This window comes from Arvicola amphibius, chromosome 9 (genome assembly GCF_903992535.2).
Source record: "Arvicola amphibius chromosome 9, mArvAmp1.2, whole genome shotgun sequence".
NCBI lineage: Eukaryota > Metazoa > Chordata > Mammalia > Rodentia > Cricetidae > Arvicola > Arvicola amphibius.
This window is the reverse complement of record NC_052055.2, coordinates 36,759,237-36,781,698: the sequence shown is the minus strand read 5'-3', so window position 1 is coordinate 36,781,698 and position 22,462 is coordinate 36,759,237. Positions and strand designations below refer to the sequence as shown.

The 22,462-nt window shown below is 44.5% G+C and overlaps 2 protein-coding genes across 11 annotated transcripts in view; both read left to right on the top strand.

The window, feature by feature from the left end:
* The first annotated feature begins 474 nt into the window (after positions 1 to 474).
* Sgsm3 (small G protein signaling modulator 3) overlaps positions 475 to 22,462 on the top strand; it is a 37,889-nt gene continuing 15,901 nt past the window's right edge. For 7 of the 9 annotated variants that reach the window (XM_038343404.1, XM_038343402.1, XM_038343399.1 and 4 more), the window contains exon 1: positions 475 to 550. The gene's annotated coding sequence lies outside the window, so the exon portion shown is untranslated. Of the gene's footprint in view, positions 551 to 20,887; positions 20,990 to 22,462 lie in introns of those variants that run through there. The other 2 variants (XM_038343401.1, XM_038343400.1) reach the window with 2 other exon arrangements.
* On the top strand, positions 9,080 to 9,367 carry LOC119823411 (small ubiquitin-related modifier 2-like). 2 transcript variants are annotated; one of them, XM_038343408.1, is made up of 2 exons: positions 9,080 to 9,233; positions 9,291 to 9,367. In XM_038343408.1, the coding sequence occupies exons 1-2, from the start codon at positions 9,080 to 9,082 to the stop codon at positions 9,365 to 9,367; spliced, it is 231 nt and encodes a 76-aa protein (XP_038199336.1). The 2 variants fall into 2 exon arrangements, with proteins under 2 accessions (XP_038199336.1, XP_041911714.1); XM_042055780.1 differs by having other exon boundaries at positions 9,080 to 9,367.

The window sequence follows — 22,462 nt, the reverse complement described above, 5'->3', positions numbered from 1 at the left end:
CTTGCCAGCAGTGACAGTTGCCATCTTTCTGGATTGTTCTTTGGTACTGTGTTTAAATGTTTCCCAACACATCGCGTTCTCACAGGAACCTGAAGTTCTGGGTTCCCATGGGTACTTTAGATGTTGACATAGTGACTCAAAAGCAAGCCTTCAGGCTCCATACACTGCACCCTTCTTGGTCATAACCTCAACCAATTAGTGCTTCCCCTAGGGCCTGACTGATGGAAAACTGGGTTAAGCTGGTCTGGAGACTTGTTCTGTGAGCCTGGAAGAGAAGACCAGTCTCCGGCCTTGTGCATCGACCCCAGCCTCCCCATCCTGACTGCTCCAACGCTCCCTCCCACCCCCCAGCTGCTCACACTACGGACCAGGCACATGAGGCATCCCCAAAGGATGGCCTGGAATGTAGTGGTTCAGTCTCTCCAGGAACTACAGCCCCCAGCAAGCTCCGCGGCCTCCGGCTCTGCGGTTCGCGCGTGCGCAGAGGGGCCGCTGCACGCTGACTGGGAGCCAGCCTGGAGCCTGTCCTGCTGAGGTGGCCGCGAGACAGGTGAGTGGGGTGCGAGTCTCCCCGCGAGGCGGACGCTCTGCTGTTCCTTGGGTGGAGGCCGCAGGCAGTGGTGGGGGGCTGAGGGAGAAGCGGCGGGTGCCGCCTCGGACGGGGGCGGCGGGCTGCTGCGGCGTCTGCTCCCACGGCGACCCGGGACGCGCGTGACAGACCCACCCCCTCCGGCGGCGCCCGCCCGGCGACTCGGAGAAACTGCGCCTGACGCGTGGACTCCTGCCTGTGACGTGGGGCTGCTGCGGGTGTCTCGGCAGGTGGCAACTCTTCCAGAGCGAACTTGGGTGTCTTCATTTAAGACTCAGGTTCAGCATCTAGGCCGGTCCGAGCGCGCTCGGGTGTTAGCATCGGGGAAACTGAGGCGAACATTTAGGCAGGGTCGCCTTGTGTGCTTCCGGTTGGAATTCTGGAAATTACTCTGAGATTGAGGTGCGGATCCGGCTGCTTTAATATGGCAATAATGCAATAATGGGAAATGCAGATGCTTCAAAGTTTCTTTTTCGGTGACAGATTGTGTCGAATCTTCCAGTCTTATGCTACGTATGGAACTTGTGATGGGTCTCGGTGGGTTTGGTTTTGTTGTTTGGTGGGATATTTAGAAATGACCCAGAATTTTTTTTTTAAATCCCTTAAAAGAAATCTTTCTAGGTAAATTCAAGTTTGTTTTTTGAGACAGCTCCCTATGTAGCCCAGGCTGGCCTCTGCTCTGCTTCCCAAATGCTGGGATTAAAGGTGTGCACCCTCAAGCCCTGAAAAATCAGATTTTTAATGGGACTAATATTCAGTTTCGTCTTTTTATTTGTAGCTTTTCTGACTATGCTGGTGACTTAAGTTTAAAAGGGACACACATTTCCCAGTTCTTTGTTTGGTGTGTTTTGTTTTTTTTTTTTGTTTTTTTTTTTTTTGTTTTGTTTTGTTTTGTTTTTTGAGACAGGGTTTCTCTGCAGCTTTAGAGCCTGTCCTGGAGCTAGCTCTTGTAGACCAGGCTGGTCTTGAACTCACAGAGATCCGCCTGCCTCTGCCTCCCGAGTGCTGGGATTAAAGGCGTGCGCCACCATCGCCCGGCTCATTTCCCAGTTCTTTACCCCTCATTCCTTCTCTTAGCTTTCAGGTCTCTCTGAACTGTACACATTAGTCATCTGTGGCTGACATATTCATTTCTTTCTGTTTTCCATGAGCAGTTTGCTGTTCATTCAAAGTAAAGGTTGCTACCTTGCTTTGTTGTTATAGATTTTGATACTCCTGATCAAGTATAGCTGTTACTTACTTTGTCATGGCTATGGAACCCAGGGCCTCCCTTCACTACTGAGCTGCCCCCAGATCCTAATGTAGCTTTTTCATTTAGCCCATCCTGATTTTTTTTTGTTTTGTTTGATTGGATTGAAACTTTTAAGATTTATTATTTTAGTGTCTGTGCATGTGCGTGTTGCCAGGGCACGTGTGTATTCACAAGTGCATGTAGGGTAGGTACCTACAAAAGTCGGTAGATCTGCTGGAGCTAAAGGTATAGTCAGTTGTGAGATTGTCATGGGTTCTAGGAACCAAATTCAGGTTCTCTGCTAGAGAGTCTTCACCCTTGACCACAGAGCTATGGCTCCAGCTCCTGATTATTGCTGCGGCTGTTTGTTGATAGCTAGTCTGGAGCTTTTCTTTTGTAGACCAGGCTAAGTTTCCTGCCTCTGTCTCTTAGATGTTGGGTTTACAAGCATGTATCATCACATCCAACTTCTCTCTCTCTCTCCCTCTCTCTCCCCCTCCCTCTCTTTCTCTTTTCTTCCTTCCTTTTTGGTTTTTCAAGATAGGGTTTTTCTGTAGCTTTGGAAATCCACCTGTCTCTACTTCCCAAGTGTTGGGATTTAAGCCATGCACCACCACCACCTGGCCTCACACCCTACCTTCTTTCCGTTTTTAACCACAGATGTGTATGATCTGTGTGAGAAGGGAGGTGTTTGGGTTGATGGATATGCCTCATGGACAAACATGAATTTGATGGGACTGTGGGGAGTCCTGGATGTGGCTTGAGTAGAGTCCTAGTTTACCTCGATGAGACCTTTGGTTTAGTTCCTAGCAGAAAGAAAGAAGGTTGGAACAAAAGTTGCCTCTCTATAAAAACACACCCACTTTCTTTCTTTGTGAATTTGGGAACTCTTCACATTGACAGGAGAATGAACTGGGGTGGATAGAATGTCGGAGGAATGAGGGAAATTCTGAGAAAGTGACTCAGGAGACCATTGCTTTGGTCACACTATGCCTGGAGTGGCTGCATCTTACTGGCTTAGAGTCACAAAAAAAAGTGTGTGTGTTTTCACGTTGTCTCTTCTTCGTTACCAATGAAGATTTTGGCGGAGGTCCAGAATCTCGTAGATTCGGTGACTTGCCATCACTTAACATCGGCTTGCTCTCCAGATGGCCTCTCATTCAGCTGGGAGCAGTAGTTTTCCACAGCAGCCACTCAGGAGCTCACACTGCCATAAGGAAGTGGGACTAGCACAAAGGGTGGTACGCAGAAATAAAGATCCTGTTTGTCATTGCTTGTAACACAAACTTGGACAGGAAATCCGGATAGGACAGTTAGTTGGGAGAGGTTAGAACACAGGAGTGTGGCTTCTACTTGCGGTAGTAATCTGTTGGAGGCAGTTACCCCTTTGTCTAATTGTCACAGTCAATGATAGCTGTTACTGTATTTTACATATGTGTAAATAAGGCCTAGAGGTTAAGTGATTTTTCTTACGCTGTGCCAAAGCCAACTTCTAGTCAACTCTCTAGCTCTAAAACCCCCAGTTCCTCCCCCTCCCCCATAATGCTTGCTGAATAGCCTAGATCTCAAGATCTTCCTGCCTCCGCTTTCCAAGTGTGGGATTACAGATGTGTCCCACCATACCCAGCACTCCTGCTCTTTTCACAGTGTTTTGTATTTCCCGATCAACAGTTATATTCAAAGCATTGAGAATGTGGATTAGTTACCTGCTATGTGCAAGGTCTGGTGTGTATGTATGTACTGTGTTCAGTACCAGCGCTGCAAGACAATAACAAAAGCTAGTGTGTTTAAGTCTTATTTTTGGTTCCACTCCTTTTTATTTTTTTTCTTTTTGCGATTTTTCCAGACAAGGTTTCTCCCTGGAACTAGCTCTTGTAGGCCAGGCTTGCTTCAAACTCACAGAGATCTGCCTGCCTCTGCCTCCTGAGTGCTGGGACGCCCAGCCCACTCCTCCCTTTTAATGTAACACTTGAAATTAAACCTAGGGACTCTTGTATAGTAGCCAAACTCTACCACTGAGTTATATTCCCAGTTCAGTCTTATTATATGAAAAATTACTTCTGTGGTCATATTTCCCCAGAAATTACTCAGTTTCTCCCATTTTATTTGTTTCTATTTTATATTTTTTGGAGACAAGATCTCTCTTTTTATGCAGCTCTAGCTGTCCTGAAACTCTATAGCCCAGGCTGGCCTTGAACTCAGAGATCCTCCTGCCTCTGCCTCCTGAGTGCTGGGATTAAAGGTGTGTGCCAGCACATCTGGCCCATTTTTCTTTCTATTATTTGTTATTAAAAAGCAGATTCTGGGGCTAGGGAGGTGGCTCAGAGGTAAAGAACACTGGCTGCTCTTCCAGAGGTCCTGAGTTCAATTCCCAGCAACCACGTGGTGGCTCACAACCATCTGTAATGAGATCTGGTGGCCTCTTAATAAATAAGTCTTTAAAAAAACAAAAAAGAAGCAGATTCTGGGCCTGGGGATGTAGCTCAATTTGTAGATTTGTTGTCTAACACGCATGAAGCCCTGGGTTTGATCTTAAGCATCAAGTGCTTGGATGTGGTACCTCTCTGTAATCCCAGTGGAAGCAGGGGGATCAAGAGTTTTAAGTCATCCTCAGCTACACAGATAGTTCAAGTCAGCCTGGGATATATGAAATTTGTCTCAAAAAATGGAGGGCAGATCCTATCCCTCATTTACTCCTTAGTGTGTTACAGTCTGGTTTCTACCGTCCTGAACCTCATTCAGCCTTGTATCGAATATCTACTGTGCATCTCTCCGTCTGTAAATTTTGCCTGGGGCTTAGGGACTAAGAAGAAAAAGGTTGGAAACTGTCAGTATCTTTTGTAAATGCTTCCACCGACGTCTTTAGTCTTGGCAACCGGGGAGAGATGCTAGACCACTGACAGAGAAACCTTCCCTTGCTTTGGAAGTGGTATTTTCCCCTGTGTGTGGCTTTTTCTTCCAGGGAGGCATCACCCCCTCCCCCATGAGAAGTGATATGGTTGAAAGATAAAGTGCAGGCTTTGGAGTCTGACGGATTAGGAGCTGAACCACAAGCCTGTCTTTGTACTACCAGCTCTCAGTATGAGCTCTTGAAGAGTAGGGCCTTTGTCTTGTTCACCACCTCGCCTCTCTCCCTAGGGTGATAACTTGGAGGCTGAATGCCTTATGGGATTATTGAGCTCAGCGTGGTAGAGATGAATGCTCGTAGTAGTAGATTGTGACAAAGTAATGAGGCTAAGTTTTCTGTGCGGCTTATCAGCTGTTTTGACAGCACTGGGTTTTTAATATTACATTATATAATAAATTACTCCTCTTTTGAAAATGTAGTCTCATTGCCTTGTGATCACCTTCTACAAATGAGACATTAGCCTCTTTTCAGTAGGCACAGTTAGCTATGATCTTGTAACACTGTGTGTCTCTTCTAGTTGTATTCATATTTGTAGTCGTCCCCCCTTTAGGAGACAGGGTCTCCGTGTAACTCTAGCTGCCCCGGAACTGGTATGTAGACTATGCTGGCTTCAAATTCACAGGCATCCACTATCTCTGCTTCTTGAGTGCTGGGATTCAAGGTGTGTGCCCCGCACCCAGCTGTACATTTCCTGCATTTTAAATCACCTGTGCTATATATTTTGTATTTGTGAGGTTTTGTTTGAGAAGGGACTCCTGTAGCCCAGGTTGGCCGCAGAATAACTATTTAGCTAAGAGTAGCCTTGAACTCCTGATCTTCCAGCCTTTACCTCCCAGGTGCAGAAATCATTGTGACTGACGGTATTTATGTGTATTGTGTTGCTGCTTTAGATGGGGTCTTGTCATAGAGCCCAGGCTGGCCTTGAATTCAGAATCTTCCTGTTGGGACCATTTGGAGTCCTGGCCTCCAGCTGCTCTTCCCTGCTAGAGATCTTTACTTTCCTTCTGATTTGAGTTACTAAAAGCTGTGTCAAAGTTGTTTACCAGCTCTGCTTCACGAGCATGTGTTGCCTTGAGGATCAGAGGATAAGGTTTTCAGCTGTTGGCCCACCTGACTGTTGGGTATATAAGCCTCCATGGTGCTATTGAATTAAGGGCTTATCTGTGACTAGAGGTCTGTGTCTCTGTCTCCCTGTCTCTGTCTGTGTGTCTTTGTGTGTGTTTCAACCTCTAGCCCCTTGCCCGAAGCTCGTGAACTGTATGGTAGTGCATAGAGCGCAGACAGGCATTGTTCACCGCATCTTCCTGCTTTTGCCTCCTGAGGACTAGGACCACAGATGTATGCCATCCCTGAGCCCAGCCTTATATTTGTGGTTTTCTCTAACAATGTGTGTTTTAGAAGATTAGCTTCCTTTGACTCACTAATTAGCTTTCATTGGATAGATTCTCAACAAGAGTAACATGAAAACTGAAATTGAAAGCACTAATTATCAAAAGTCTTCATTCTTAAAACAGGAGATGGCCCATGCTTGTATTCCCAGCTACCACAGGGGCATTGCTTGAACTCAGAAATTTCCAGATGAGCCTGGGCAACATAGGGGAGATCCAGTCTCAGTAAAAATCTTAGAAAAGGCATGATTTGCAATTAGGACTCAAAGAAGGATTTCTTCACCCCACCCCTTAACAAAATAAGATGGGCCTTCTAGCTGACATCCTAAAGACAGGAAACAGCAGGTCATTTTCCATTTCTTATGTTTGCGTACCATTGGTAAATACTCTTAGCTTGTGTGACTTGAGAATGAGGTTAAAGTCCAGCATTGCTTTCATCCCTTCTCTTTTTCTTTTTCTCCCTTCTCCTTTTTGAGACAGTCTTGTCTGTAGTTCTGGCTGACCTCGGAATTGCTCTATAGGACCCGTAAGATGGCTCAGCAGGTGCAAGCAAGCCTGAAGACCTGAGCCTGCTTCCATGGAAAGGTGGAAGGCGAGAACTGACTCTACAGGGCTGTCCTTTTACCTCCACAGAATCGTGTGGTGTGTCGCCCCCTCCCCTATCCCTATAGCAATCCGTCCTGCCTCAGCCTCCTGAGTGTTGCTGTGATTACAGACATGTGCCACCACGCCTGGATCTATCTTGTTTTTCTCTTTGGTGGCAAACTCTTGCTCTTCTCCCAAGATGTTTTGCCTGGTTTTCCTGAGCAGAGTGACTTCTGCTGTGTATTTACATATGTAAAACTCATCCACTGTGATTTGTACTAAGCTCCCTTTTCTGTTTACCATTTTTTGGGGTCTCATTCATTCATGTATCTTCACTTATTAAGTCAACAAATGTTTTTTCAGCCTGGCATGGTTGTGCACACCTTTAATCCCAGCACCGGGGAGGCAGAGGCAGGCGGCTCTCTGAATTGAAGGCTAAACTGGTCTATAGAGTGAGTTCCAGGACAGTTAGGGCTCTGTTCACAGAAAAACCCTGCCTTGAGAAACCGGAAGAAAAATTTTGTTTCAGTGTCTGCCTTTTCCAGGTTCTTCATTGGCAGACTGTGGCAGCTCACATGTGTATTGCCATCACTGTACTAGGGAAACTGAGGCAGGATTGCTGTGAATTTGAGGCCACCCTGGCTACAGTGTGAACCTTTTAAAAAATTTTTAAAATTATTTTTATTTTAATGTGTTTGGGTGTTTTGTCTACATGTATGCCTGTGTACCACGTGTTAGCTTGATATCGTCAGTGGCCAGAAGAGGGCATCACATCTAGAATTGGAGTAACATACAGGCAGTTGTGAGCCTCTTTGTAGGTGATGGGAATTGAACCCAGGTCCTCTGGAAAGAACCACCAGTGCTCATTTTTTTTTAATTTTTTGAAAAATAGTTCTTTTAAAATTAAAAAATGTATTTTATATGTATGAGTGTTTTATGTGATTGTGTGTTTATGTACCATGTGCATGAGAAGCCAGAGAGGGCATTGGATCCTGTGGAACTGGACTTACAGATGTGAGTCACCATGTGGGTGCAGGGGATCAAACGTAGGTTCTCCAGCAGTGTGCTAACCTCTTAGCAATCTTTTCTAGCAGTTTGAGACTGTCTCACCTCCCCCTCCTTAAAAACAAAGTCCTCATGTGTTCTTCCCATGTAACCTTACCTATAAATCACAGTGTGTGATAGATGTACTATAAGATCTCATGGCATTTTTATAACAAAACCTTGGGTGCTACATAGTGTTAGTCTATGGTATTCCTTGGGTTGATATCGTCTCTGAAGTTTGCTTCATGTCAAGAGGAGGGGCCATAAAAACTCCACCACTCAGTGAGGAGGAGTGTCATTGTTACATGTTAAGAGGATATGGGATAGATTATAATGTATCAGTCCATCTTTAGAAAATAGGGTTTCCACTGGGTGGTGGTGCACACTTTTAATTAAGTCAGCACTTGGGAAGCTGAGTCAGGCCTCATCTCCAGAGCTAGTTCCAGGATAGTCAAGGCTACACAGAAGAACCCTGTCTCAAAAAAAAAAAAAAAAAAAAAGAACAAACAAAAACAAAAAAAAGAAAGGTGACATGGGCCTTTAATCCCAGCACTTGTAGGCAGAGGCGGGAAGATCTCGGAGTTCCAGGCCAGCCAAGGGTATACAGAGAAACCCTGTCTCAAAAAATCAAAAAAAGAAAATAGGATTTCCATGCCAGATATGCAGTAGAGATTTTGTTCTGGTGTTTAGGATTAAAGCCAGGGTCTTGGGCATGGTGCTAGAGGTGGTATGTTTTCACTTACTCTGCAGGTACTTTTCTGTCCTGATTTCGCTGTGATTGGTACATGCCTTTTATCCCAGCACTCAGGAGGCAGAGGCAGGTGGATCTCTGTGAGGTTGAGGCCAGCCTGGTCTACATAGTGAGTTCTAGAGTTACATAGTGAGACCCTGTCTCAAACAACAACAAGAGGAAAATGGAGGTTTTGAGAGATTGTTTTGCACACGTTTAAATAAAGTAAATACAGATTTATTTTTATCAAATCTTCTTCAGAATACTAAAGAATGTATATACATGTAGATGCTTCATACAGTAGGTGACTAAGTGCTCATAGCACAGGCAGCTGGGAAGCCCCGAATTTAAGTCCTAACAAAGCTTCAGTCTGTTGGGAAAGGTAAGATACACAGCTAAGTGACTGGTGTGTGTGGTATTATGTGAGTGAAAGGAGTAGGACAAGCATCATAGAAGTGGCATTTCAGAGCTGAGAACTGAAAATAGGAAAAAAGTAGAAATGCAAGGCAGCCTTCTAAGCAGAAGAATCAATAAAGAAAAAAGCACAGTGCGGACCTGGTGCCTCTTTTGTGAAGCGGCAGCTGAGGAGACTCGGGCGTTCGCCATGGCTGACAAGAAACCCAAGGAAGGAGTCAAGACCGAGAACAACGACCGTATTAATTTGAAGGTGGCGGGGCAGGATGGCTCTGTGGTGCAGATTAAAATTAAGAGGCATACACCACTTAGTAAACTAATGAAAGCCTATTGTGAACGACAGGGTTTGTCAATGAGGCAGATCAGATTCCGGTTTGATGGGCAGCCTATCAATGAAACAGACACACCTGCACAGCTGGAAATGGAGGATGAAGATACAATTGATGAGTTCCAGCAGCAGACAGGAGGTGTCTACTAAAAAGGGAACCTGCTACTTTACTCCAGAATTTTGTTATAGACCAAGAATACGTTCGTAATTAGAAAGCCGCAATTTGGTTCCACCACATCCTGACAGTATAGTTTTTTCTATTCTTTCATTTCCCTGTCCCCAATTCTTTATTGTACATAAAGTAACTGGTGTATGTGCACAAGCACATTGCGCTTTTCTCCCCCTCCTTTTTGAAACTAAATGGCCAGTGTTCTGTTTTGATTGACAACAGACGGAGGTGGTCGGGGGAAAGTATGGTTCTGTGCAGATACCCCCTGCTCCATTGGTGGCATGCTCATTCAGCTCTTATCTTTATATTCCAGGAAGTTATTTTGCTCTCAGTGTTTTAACAAAAGAACCCAATCACAAAATCCTTGCATACCTTGTTCGATTGGAGAATTTTAATGTTTTTCATTTATCATTGTAAAACCAAGGACAATTTTATAACTTTTTTGCACGTAGCTGTTACATGTAGGGCAATCCGTCTTTAAAGTAGGGATAAATTACTCTTGAACAAAATGATCTTAGATAGTTTTCCCTTCAAGTCAAGCGTCTTGTTTAAATAAACTTCTTGTTTAAAAAAAAAAAAAGCACAGAGGCATGTTGAGTCAGCCTTATCTTGTCTGAAGCATGATATACATGTTCAGAGCTGATTTAGGCAGGGCTGGAGATAGCTCCTTGGTTAGATGACTTCTTGCTTTTACAGAGGATCAGGGTTTGATTCCCAGCACTCACATTATGGCTCACAACTGTCTGTAACTCTAGACTGTAACCACTGGGGATATGACACTCTTCAGAACTCCTTGGGCACCAGGCCCACACATTCTATACGGCACAGCTGTATATACAGGCAAAGTCCTCATACACATAAAATTAATCTTTTTTGTTTTTGTTTTTTGAGAGTGTGTATGTGTAAGAGAGAAATGAGAGAAACCCTGGCTGTCCTGAAAATAACTCTGTAGACCAGACTGGCCTCAAACTCAGAGATCCACCAGCCTCTGCTTTTCAAGCACTGGAATTAAAGATCTGCATCACCATCACCCAGCAAATAAGATTTTTTTTTTAAATATTAAAGCCAGGCTGATTGTGGCTCATGCCTTTACATCCAGTACTCAGGAGGCAGAGGCAGGCAGATCTCTCTGACTTCAAGGCCAGCTTGGTCTGTAGAGCTAGTTCCAGGACAGGCTCCAAAGCTACACAGAGAAACCCTGTCTCAAAACAAACAAAAAGAAATTAAAAAAATACAAAAGTGGATTACAGGGGTAGAGGAATGGCTCAGTGAGTAAAGGTACATGCCTCCAAGGTAGAAGGGAGAGCCAATTTCTACAAGTTGTCCTCTGACTTCCGTGTTGACTGTGCACAAGATAAGTAATGGGGGTGGGTGGGTTGAGCTTGGTTCTCTGGGTGAAGTGCTTGCTGCACAAGTATGTAGTGCAGAGTTGGGATCCCCAGTGTTCTGATGGTACACAACTGTGGTGGTTTGAACAAAAATGGCCCCCATAGGCCCATAGGGAGTGGCACGATTAGGAGGTCTGGTCTTGTGGGAGTGTCACTAGGGGGTGGGCTTTGAGGTCTTGGAAGCTCAGACCTGGCTAAGGTGTCATTCACTGTCGCTTCCTGCTATCTGCTGGTCGTGATGTAGAACTCTCAGCTCTCTCTCCAGCTCCATGTCTGCCTGCATGCTGCCATGCTTCCCACCATGGCAATAATGGACTAAACTTCTGAACCGTAAGCCAGCCCCAGTTGAATGTCTTCCTTCATAAAAGTTGCCGTGATTATGGTGTCTCTTAGTTAAAACTTAAAGACAACATCTGTGGCCCCAGCATTTGAGAAGCAGAGACAGGCAGATCCCAGGGCCTTGCTGGCCAGCCAGCCAGTTTATCTAAAAGCTAAGCTTCAGTGATAGGCCCTGCCTCAAAAAGTAAGACTGAGGGACTAGAGAGATGACTCAGCAATTAAGAGCATTTTTGTTTTTCCAGAGGACCTGAGTTTGGTTACCAGCACTTGCCTGTTAAGTCCAGCTCCAGGGCTCTGACACCCTTTTCTGGCTTCTAGGATACCCATATACACATGGTATACACTTACATAGACACAAGTATATATATATACGTATAAATAAACGTTAAACATAAGGCAGAGAAGGGATTGAGCATCCTGAACTGGACCTCTGGCTGAAGTAGGTTGGAAGCATGTGTATGTAATCAGCTGTGCTACTTGGGATGTTAGTCTGTTTCTAGGGCCTCCTTCTCTAGTCCCCCATACTGGGGGATGGAACTTGATGTCTTGTTTGCTGGGAAAGTGGTTTACCATTGAGCACTTTCTCAAGCTCCTTTTTTTTTTTTTTTAAAAAAAAATTATTGTTAAGTAGTTCAAACTGGCCTTAAACTTAAACTTGCTCTGTAGCCCAGGCGGGCCTTGAAAGTATTATCTTCCTCTTCCTGATTCCTGAAGGAACTGGGATTGCAGGATTGTGGCTGCCAGCCAGACTAATCTGTTGTGTTTGAGTAGAAGACAGTCTGGAGGCACAGAAACCTGTTAGGAGATATCTACAGTGGACCAGAAAAGAGGCAGTGAGAGCGTGAACTAAGGCAATGGAAGCTAAAGGTCTAGAGACAAAATTAGTAGACTTTCCAGATAATTCAGTGTGGGAGTAAAAGAAACATACGACTTTAAAATTACCTTAAACCTTGAAACCTAAATATCTGAGAAGAAAATAGGATAATAAAAAAAGAATTATCTGGAGATGGGATAAAAATAGATGTGTGTGAGATCTCCAATGGAAAGTTGGGAATAGCAGTGTGGCCCATGGCTTGAGTGATGGCTAAGTCTGCCTCCCTCCCTCCCTCCTTGCCTCCCTCCCTCCCTCCTTGCCTCCCTCCCTCTCTCCCTCCCTCCCTCCCTCCCAGCAGAGTCTCACTATGTAGCCCTGACCAATCCCCCTGCCTCTGCCTTCTAAATGCTGGGATTAAAGGTATTTGTTACTGATGGGCATGGTGGATTCCCAACACTCAGTAGGGCAGGGACAGGTGGATCTCCATGATTTGAGGTCTGCCTGGTCTATATAGTGAGTTCCAGGACAGCCAAGACATAGAGAGACCCTGTCTCAAGAAACAAAAGAAAAGAAAAACAACAACAACAAAACAAAAAAGGTGTGTGTTACCATGCTCAACTTAAATAAAACCAATTATTTGCTTGTTTTGTTTGTATGTGCACATACACACGTGTAGCGGTTAGAGGACAACTTGCAGGAATCCGTTCTCTCCTTCCACCAAGTAGTTCCTGAGAATTAAACTCAAGATCCTTAGGGTTGCCAGCAAGTGCCCTTACCCACTGAGCCATCTCTCTGACCCTGAATCCTACTTTGTAAGTTTTAGTTATTTTGTATGTATGAGTGCTTTGTCTGAATGTATGTCTGTGTACTACATGTGTGCTTGGTGCGGAGGACAGAAAAAGGTATTGTATCCTTGGAACTGCAGTTACAGACAGTTTTGAACTGTGTAAGAGCAGCCAGTGCTTTTAACTGCTAAGTCATCTTTCCAGTCCCTTTAAATCCCACTTTGGAAGGAGAATGGATCCCAAACAGTGGATTTTTAAAACAAGAACATGACTGATGGGAAATGAGGCAGTGGAAGAGCTGATAGCAAAACAGCTAACTAGAGAAGAAAAACTGATATGTTAAATATCTCAGAGTTACAGGGAAAAAAAATTAAAAAACCTGGATTAGGTTTGTGAGCCCAGCGCTACAGGGTGAGGAGTTAGGCCACAGAAAGAGTCCGTCTATGGGATGACTAGGAAAGCAATGAGACCCCAGAGCCTAGTTGTTAAGACGAGCAAGCTAAGTCACGAAGTTTAAAGTAGTGAGTTCATTGACAAGTGCTTTAACAATGTAAAATGTCAGTAAAGCAGATAAAGAAAATGCCGAGGGACTCAGTCACATTGGTTTGGTTGTTCTAATTTAAGGATTCAGAAGATCTGAGTGTATGCACTGACTTAAAGGTAGTGGAGGAGAATAGCCAGAAGGTGCTCAGGAGTAAGATACCACAAAGGAACTGGGCTGAAAGGCTCCTATGGGTGGAAGAGTTAACATGTAAAGGGAGAATCCATCATCCTCAAGTGGGAGCTTAAAAGAGAGAAGGGAGAAAATCAGTGAAAAGCAGAATGCACAGCAGGCTTAAAGGTGCATTTGTTTTTATGCATATGTGTGCCTGTGTAGAGTTTACATGTACATGTGTGCCTGTGTAGAGTTTATGTGTACATGTGTGCCTGTGTAGAGTTTACGTGTACATGTGTGCCTGTGTAGTTTACATGTACATGTGTGCCTGTGTAGAGTTTACGTGTACATGTGTGCCTATGTAGAGTTTATGTGTGTATGTGTGTCTGTGTAGCGTTTATGTGTATATGTGTGTCTGTGTAGAGTTTGTGTGTGTGTGTATGCCTGTGTAGAGTTTATGTGTATCCTGTGCATGCAGGAGCCCCTGGAGGTCAGGAGAGGGTGTCGGATCCCTCGGAAGCTGAGTTATGATTGGTTGTGAGTGACCATGTGGGTGCTGAGAATCAAACCTGAGTCCTCTGCAAGAGCACCAAGTGCGGGGCTGGAGAGATGTCTCAGCGGTTAAAAGCATTGCCTGCTCTTCCAAAGGTCCTAAGTTCAATTCCCAGCAACCACATGGTGGCTCCCAACCATCTGTAATGAGGTCTGTTGCCCTCTTCTGACCTGCAGGCATACATGTACATAGGATATTATATACATAATAAATAAATAAATATTTTTTAAAAAAAGAGCACCAAGTGCTCCTAACCACTGTCCTAGGGTTACCATTGCTGTGATGAACACCATGACCAATGCAACTTGGGGAGGAAAGGGTTTATTTCTCTTACACTTCTACATCATGGAAGGAAGCCAGGACAGGAACTCAGCAGGGCAGGAACCCGAAGGCAGTAACTGAAGCAGAGGCCATGGAGGGGTGCCACTTACTTGCTTGCTCAGCCTGCTTTCTTATAGAAGTTGTCGTAAAATCAGCCAGCACAACCACTGAGCCATATCTCCAGCCCCCCCCCCTTTATTTTGCTTTTGCAGTGCTATAGATGGACCCAGGGCCTTGTGCTTGCCCAGCATGCCACCATCATGGGGCTACACTGTCAGCCCAACTGTAATTTTGACCTCAACTCTTCTTAGGCTGTGACCATCCCCAGGGGTCACCAGAATTGTGGGGAGTTTGAATTAACACTGAGGGAAATATGATATAAAGTTAGTGAGATGCCTGGCATATGCCTCAAACATGTAATCTCAGCACTTAGGAGGCTGAGGTAGGAGGGTTACCACAAGTTCCAGTTAGGTTGGCTACAGAATGAATTCCAGGACAGCCTGGGCTGCACAGGGTGACACTATCTCAAAGAACAGAAACAAAGCAAAAGTCAGTCAGAGATGCATGATGAAGCTTAAAACCACAGTGAAGATAAATCTTATGTGGATTGCTCCTTGGCTTTGTTCAGTAGGTGCATGAACTGAGGAATATACATGGGACTAGCTAAGGAACATTCATTCAATAGTTAGGATTACTTCAATAAAATGATGTTATTCCTACAATGTGATATTTAAGTATATGGGCCTGATTGTTCTTATTTATCCTTCAGTGCTGAAGGTGGAGTCCAGGGTTCATGTGCGCTTGGTGAGCACTGTTTCCAATGCACTGTTCCCAGATATCAACCTGATTGCTTATATCACACCCACCAAGACTGGCATATAAAGAATTATCACAAAAAGCCTAGGATATTATCAACAGCAGTCTTGCAAAATAGTAATAATAAGATGAACACTGCCATGCCTAGCTTTCTGTGTGGGTTCTGGGAGTCCAAACTCAGGTCCTTACGGTTGTGCAGCACACCCTAATGACTGATTTACTCCTCCAGCCCCAACTTGCATTTTTCATTTATTCTCATCTGTTTTAGAAAGGAGAGTGTGTGTGTGTCTCCACCCATCCCAGGCTGGCCTAGAATGCAGCCAAAGATGACTTTGAATTTCTGATCCTTCTGCCTCCACGTCTAGAGTACTGGTTACCATTTACACCACCACACAGCTTCCATGTGATGTCGGGGATCAAACCCAGGGCTTCCTGCATTTTAAGCAAGCATTCCACCTATGAGCTGTATTACCAGGCTCCCTATGCTCCTATACATTTAAGAAAAGATTTTTCAGTGGATTTTTTCTCTAGTTGGTTCTCAAGTAACTTTATTTTCCTCAAAACCTCCAGCTGTTTTTTGGGGCTCCCGGAATGTTGAACTTCAGTTAGCTAACACATTTCATTTTCACTCCCTTGGTGGTGGAATAGATGGGCTATGCAGATGCCTTGCTTTGGCTTTCCTCGTAGGCAGCGGGAAGCGGGATACTGCCAAGCTGTATATATGAGAGGAGTGATCCGTGGAGGGACTGGAGGCCTCAGAGAGATGATGGTTGTGAGCCTGAGGAGGGCTGCATTTCTCTTGGCTGCTGAACAGGAAGGGGCAGCCTGTTCCTTGGCATCTGCTCTAGGGGTGGCTCCTCCTTGCCTGGTTTGTGTTTGCCCAGTGTGTGCTCTATATTATGCTGCCACACCTCTCTGGCCTAAAAGAACATTCTATCTCTGGTCACAGAGGAAATGTTGACTTAAGGGAGGGACAGTGGCCCCAGTAGCAAACCTGCAGGAGCCAGAGCTGGAGCGGAAGTGAATAAAGAAGTGCTTTGCTCTGCTGCTCACACTGGTGGTTGTCGAGACGTCACACTCAGGGACTTACGTGGTGGAATAAGCTGGGCAGTGGTGGTGCGTGCTTTTAATCCCGGCACTCAGGAGGCAGAGTGAGCTTGAGGCCAGCCTGTCTACAAGACAGGCTCCAAAGCTACAGATTAACCCTGTCTCGAGAAACCAAAAAGAAAAAAAAAAGGTGGTGGAATGATAAACATGTTCTCAACAAGGGTCATTGGGGTTAGGGGGAGGACTAGTTCTAGAAGGTTAGCACCAGTGACCACTATATCCAGGCTTCATTAAACACCATGCTCTGAGAGGAAGCAAGCAGGTTGGAATATCTAGGAAAATAATACTGCGGCAGATGCTCCAGTGCGTGTTGAGAGCCAGTGAGAGGTAGGCCGCAGGGCCGTCAGTCATCCACTATAAGTCAAGTTAACAAATTTAGGCCTTTTTTTAAAATAATTATTTATTATGTATACAATATTCTGTCTGTGTCTATGCCTTCAGGCCAGAAGAGGGCACCAGACCCCATTACAGATGGTTGTGAGCCACCATGTGGTTGCTGGAAATTGAACTCAGGACCTTTGGAAGAGCAGGCAATGCTCTTAACCTCTGAACCATCTCTCCAGCCCTCCCTTTTTTTTAAAAGACAGGTCTTTGCATAGCCCTGGTTGCCCTGAAACTCTCTTTGTAGACCAGGCTGGCCTCACTGACACTGGGAACTGAAGGTGTGTGCCACCACCCCCAGTGATGAGTTTTCTGTGAAAGGAAGTGAAAGGGTTAAAGAGTGGAAGGACATGATTGGGTCCATTTTAAAAAAAGACCATGAAGTTATAAGACAGTGGACAGAGGAGGAGACAAGACTGGAGGTGGAGGTCCTGCCAGAGAGATTTGCAGTAATGTTGGTGGCAGGAAATATTGGCTCCTTATTAGCATTGGTGATAAGAACAGTCAGTTTCAGGAGGCATTAGGAAAGTGGTGGGATGACAGAGAGGTCCTGTTGTGTGTGGTGTTATACAGGTTCTGGGAATTCACACACAGGTCTCACTCCTACATGACCAGTGCTTTACTGACTAAGGCTACTTCTTTTGCCTCACCTTTTGATATTTTAAAACATTTACTATTTTTTTTAATTTTTTTCAAAAATATTTTATGTGTATGAGTGTTTTGCCTGCATGTATATCTATGTGCCATGTGCATGTTTGGTGTCCTCAGAGGCCCAAGAGGGCATTGGATCCCCTGGAACTGAAGATTACAGATGGTTTCAAGATGCCATGTGGGTCCTAGTTTTATTTTTTGCTTTTTTTTTTTTTTTTAAATATTTATTTATTATGTATACAATATTCTGTCTGTGTGTATTTCTGCAGGCCAGAAGAGGGCACCAGACCCCATTACAGATGGTTGTGAGCCACCATGTGGTTGCTGGGAGTTGAACTCAGGACCTTTGGAAGAGCAGGCAATGCTCTTAACCTCTGAGCCATCTCTCCTTTCGAGACAGGGTTTCCCTGTAGTTTCTAGAGCCTGTCCTAGAGCTAGCTCTTGTAGACCAGGCTGGCCTCGAACTCAGAGATCCGCCTGCCTCTGCCTCCCGAGTGCTGGGATTAAAGGCATGTGCCACCACCGCCCGGCTTTATTTTTTGAAACAAGATTAATGTAGCCTAAGCTGGTCTCAAATTTACTACATAACCCCAAATGGCTTCAAACTCTTGATCCTCTTCCTTATCCTCCCCAGTGTTGGGACTATGGACCTGTGCCTGTTGTCTGAGGTTTTCTGTCCCACCAGGTCCCACATCCATTTAGTCCCAAATAAACACACAGAAGTCTACATTTACCATGAACTGATTGGCCTGGTATCTTAGGCTCTTTTTATTAACTGATTTTTACATCTTAAAATTAGCTCATTCTTGTCTGTGTTAGCCATGTGGCTTGGTACCTTTTTCAGCCAGGCAGTCACATCATGCAGCTGGGTGACAACTGCAGACTGAAACTTCCCTCTTCCCAGAATTCTCCTGTTCTCGTTGCCCTGCCTCTACTTCCTTCCTGGTCATCCCCGCCTATACTTCCTGCCTGGCTACTGGCCAATCAGCATTTTATTAAAATACAATTGACAAGGTACAGACCATTGTCCCACGGCATGTGCCTGTTACATTAGCTGTATCATAGGTGAGACTGGAAAGATTGCTTGGGCAGTTTAGTGTTTTCTGTACAAGCCAGGTCCACAGCATCCACATAAAAGTCAGGCAAACTGTACACCTACGATGCCAGTGCTGGGTGATAGGAGGGCCTCTGGGGTTTGCTGCCCAACTAGTCTTACTGAATTGGTGAGCTCTAGGTTTACTGAGAGAATCTGTCTCAGAAAGAAAAGGGAGATGAGTGGAGCCGTTTCTCAGTGGTTAAGAGCACTGGCTGCTTTCTCAGAGGACCTGGGTTCAATTCCCAGTACGCACATGGTGATGTGGAACCATTTAACTCCTGTACCAGGGGATCTGATACCCTCTGCTGGCCTCAAAAGCACTATACATACATGATACACAGATGTACATACAGGCAGAAATACCCATGTACTTAAACAAATCTTAAAAAAAAATGAATAGCAATCGAGAGAAATACTTGGCATTGACATAGACACATGTCATACACATACACCTGACATACACATGCAGACACTACATACACAAAAGAAAAAAGATACAAGAGTATTAAGTAAAATTCTACCTACTGCCCAGTTTACTGTGGCATCCTTTTATATGAAATGTATGCCCTGGTTTTTGCCTGTCTTTGCATTTTGGTTTTGGGTTTTGGGTTTTTGTTTGTTTTTGAGACTGGTTTGTAACAGGAGGGCCTGCTTGTTGGGGTTTCTGTCCTGCCCGGTTCCTGCATTTGTTAAGTCCCAAGGAAAATCAGAGTGTCTATATTAATGATAAACTGATTCGCCCACTAGCTCAGGCTACTTATTAACTCTTATAACTTATATTAACCCATTTTTTTTTTTTTTTGGTTTTTCCAGACAGAGTTTCTCTGTCACTTTGGAGCCTGTCCTGGGACTAGCTCTTGTAGACCAGGCTGGCCTCGAACTCACAGAGATCCCGTCTGCCTCTGCCTCCCGAGTGCTGGGATTAAAGGCGTACGCCACCACCAACCGGCTTAACCCATTATTCTTATCTGTGTTAGCCTCATGGCTCGGTACCTTTTTCAGCTGGGCAAGTCACATCTTCCCTCTTCTGTGTCTGGACAGGACTGCAGAAAGAGCTTCCTTCTTCCCAGAATACTCCTGTTCTCATTGCCCCACCTCTAATTCCTGTCTGGTTGTCCCGCCTATACTTCCTGCCTGGCTACTGGCCAATTAGCATTTATTTACAACATAATTGACAAAATACAGAATTGTCCTGCACCACTGGATCTCTCTGCATAACCGTGATTGTTTTAGAACTCACTATGTAGACTAGGCTAGCCCCAGCAGACTGAGTTGTTGTTTTCTGCCTCTGCGTCTCTAGTGCTGTAATTAAAGTGTGCACCACTATTCCTGGCTGGCCTCTATAGGTTTTAATCCAGCTCTGCTTAATAGAGTTCTTGGCATGGAGAAAGCTACAATGAATGAATGAATAGCTACAATGAATAGTAGCTATTAAGTACGTCTGGACAGGTTGGTTAGGAACATAGAGGAACTGGCTAGTTTTTATGTTACCTTGACACAAGATAGAATCATCTGAAAAGAAAACTTCAGTTGAGAAAATGCCTCAGTAAGATAGCTTATGGGACATGTTCTTAATTATTGATGTGGGAAAGCTCTTCCTATTGTGGGTGGGACCACCCTGGGCTGGTTGGTCCTGGGTTCTACAAGAAAGCAGACTGAGCAGGTCTTAAAGATAAGCCAGGAAGCACCACTCGTCCATGGCCTGTGCATCAACTCCTGCCTCCAGGTTCCTGCTCTGACTTCCCTCAGTAATGAATTGTTTCCTGGAAGTGTAAGGGAAATGAACCCTTTCTTCCTTGTGGTATTTTTGTCCCAACAGCAATAGAAACCCCGACTCAGACAGACACCACACAGAGACTGAGGCAGAGGGAGTGTTAAAGAAGCTAATGCTTGAGCACGGAGGAAGGAGTAGTCAGATGAAGTGCATTACCAAGCAGGGAGAGCAATAGGAACCAGGGTATAGGACCCGAAAAGAATATGTTGTACGTCAGGAGCTACCATCAATACCTGCCCTAGCTCGGACTCTGGACGAGTTCCTGCATATACAACAGACAGACATGTACACAAACAGTATGAAGTAGGGGACACTAGGAACATCTGTCAATGATTGGTTCTTTCGGGGGGGAGGTGGATAAACATGGGAGTTGGAAAGGGACGGTTTGTTAGAGGTCCCATGTGAACTAGTTTTTGAAAGACTGGCCAAGGGGGAATTCAGACTGCTGGGTCTCAAGTGTTTTGTTTCCCAGACCCAGCAGCCTCAGCACCAGAGATAAGATGTCAGCAATTTGAGATCTGCTGATCAACATATCCTTTAAGGGGCCTGAAGAGAGGGCTTAGTGGGTAAAGACATGTGGATCTCTGTGAGTTTGAAGCCAGTCTGGTCTGTATTAGCAAATTCCAGGCCAGCCAGAGCTAGCTATGTAGTGATGCCTTGTTGTTGTTGTTTTGAATAGTTTTCCAAATTTTTCTCTTTTTGCATATGTATTTGTGTGTAGTGTGTACATATGTGTATGCATGTGCACGTGTGTATGTGTGGAAGCCCAAAGTTGACATAGTGTCCTTAATTATTTTCACCTTGTATATTGAGACAGGTTTCATGATAAACATGGAGTTGGCCATTTGTCTAGCTAGTCAGCTTCTCTGGGGATTTCTTGTCTTCACCCTCCGAGCCCCAACCCCTATGTGCTAGGATTACAGGTAAGCAGCCACACCAACTCAGCTTTTATGTAGGGTCTAGGGATCTGAACTCCTATTTTATTTGTTTATTTTTTCTTTTTTATAATTTTTTATTGATATTTCTTGAGCTCTACATTTTTCTCTGCTCCCCTCCCTGCCTCTCTCCTCCCTCTTTCAACCCTCCCCCAAGATCCCCATGCTCCCAATTTACTCAGGAGATCTTATCTTTTTATACTTTCTACTTCCCATGTAGATTAGATTTATGTAAGTCTCTCTTAGTGTCCACATTGTTCTAAGTTCTCTGGGACTGTGGTTTGTAGGCTGGCTTTCTTTGTTTTATGTTTAAAAACCACCTATGAGTGAGTACATGTGATAATTGTCTTCTTGTGTCTGGGTTACCTCACTCAAAATAATGTTTTCTAGTTCCATCCATTTTCCTGCAAAATTCAAGCTGTCATTATTTTTTTCTGCTGTGTAGTACTCCATTGTGTAAATGTACCACATTTTCCTTATCCATTCTTCGGTCGAGGGGCATTTAGGTTGTTTCCAGGTTCTGGCTGTGACAAAGCTGCTATGAACATAGTTGGGCACATGTCCTTGTGGCACGATTGAGCATCTTTTGGATATATACCTAAAAGTGGTATCATTGGGTCTTGAGGAAGGTTGTTTCCTAATTTTCTGACAAATTGCCACACTGACATCCAAAGGGGTTGTACCAGCTTGCATTCCCACTAGCAATGCAGAAGTGTTCCTTTTTCTCCACATCCTCTCCAGCATAAGTTGTCATCAGTGTTTTTGATCTTGGCCATTCTTACAGGTCAGGTGTAAGATGGAATCTCAGAGTTGTTTTGATTTGCATTTCTCTGATGACTAAGGATGTTGAACATTTCTTTAAGTGTCTTTCAGCCATTTTAGATTCCTCTGTTGAGAGTTCTCTGTTTAGGTCTGTACTCCATTTTTTTTTACTGGATTATGTGATCTTTTGGTGTCCAATTTCTTGAGTTCTTTGTATATTTTGGAGATCAGACCTCTCTGTCTGATGTGGGGTTAGTGAAAATCTTTTCCCATTCTGTAGGCTGTCATTTTGTCTTGTTGACCGTGTCCTTTGCTTTACAGAAGCTTTTCCGTTTCAGGAGGTCCCATTTATTGTTTCCCTCAGTGTCTGTGCTGCTGGGGTTCTATTTAGGAAGTGGTTCCCTGTGCCAATGCATTCAAATGTACTTCCCACTTTCTCTTCTGTAAGGTTCAGTGTGGCTGGCTTTATGTTGAGGTCTTTGACACATTTGGACTTGAGTTTTGTGCATGGTGATAGATATGGGTCTATTTTCATTTTTCTACATGTTGATATCCAGTTATGCCAGCACCACTTGTAAAATATGCTTTCTTTTTTTTCACTTGGTATTTTTTGCTTCTTTGTCAAAGATCAGGTGTTTGAAGATGTGTGGATTGAAATCCGGGTCTTCTATTCAGTTCCATTGGTCCTCCTGTCTGTTT

Excerpts from the sequence above, each read along its gene's own strand:
- LOC119823411 (XM_042055780.1), top strand. The coding sequence starts at position 9,080 with ATGGCTGACAAGAAACCCAAGGAAGGAGTCAAGACCGAGAACAACGAC.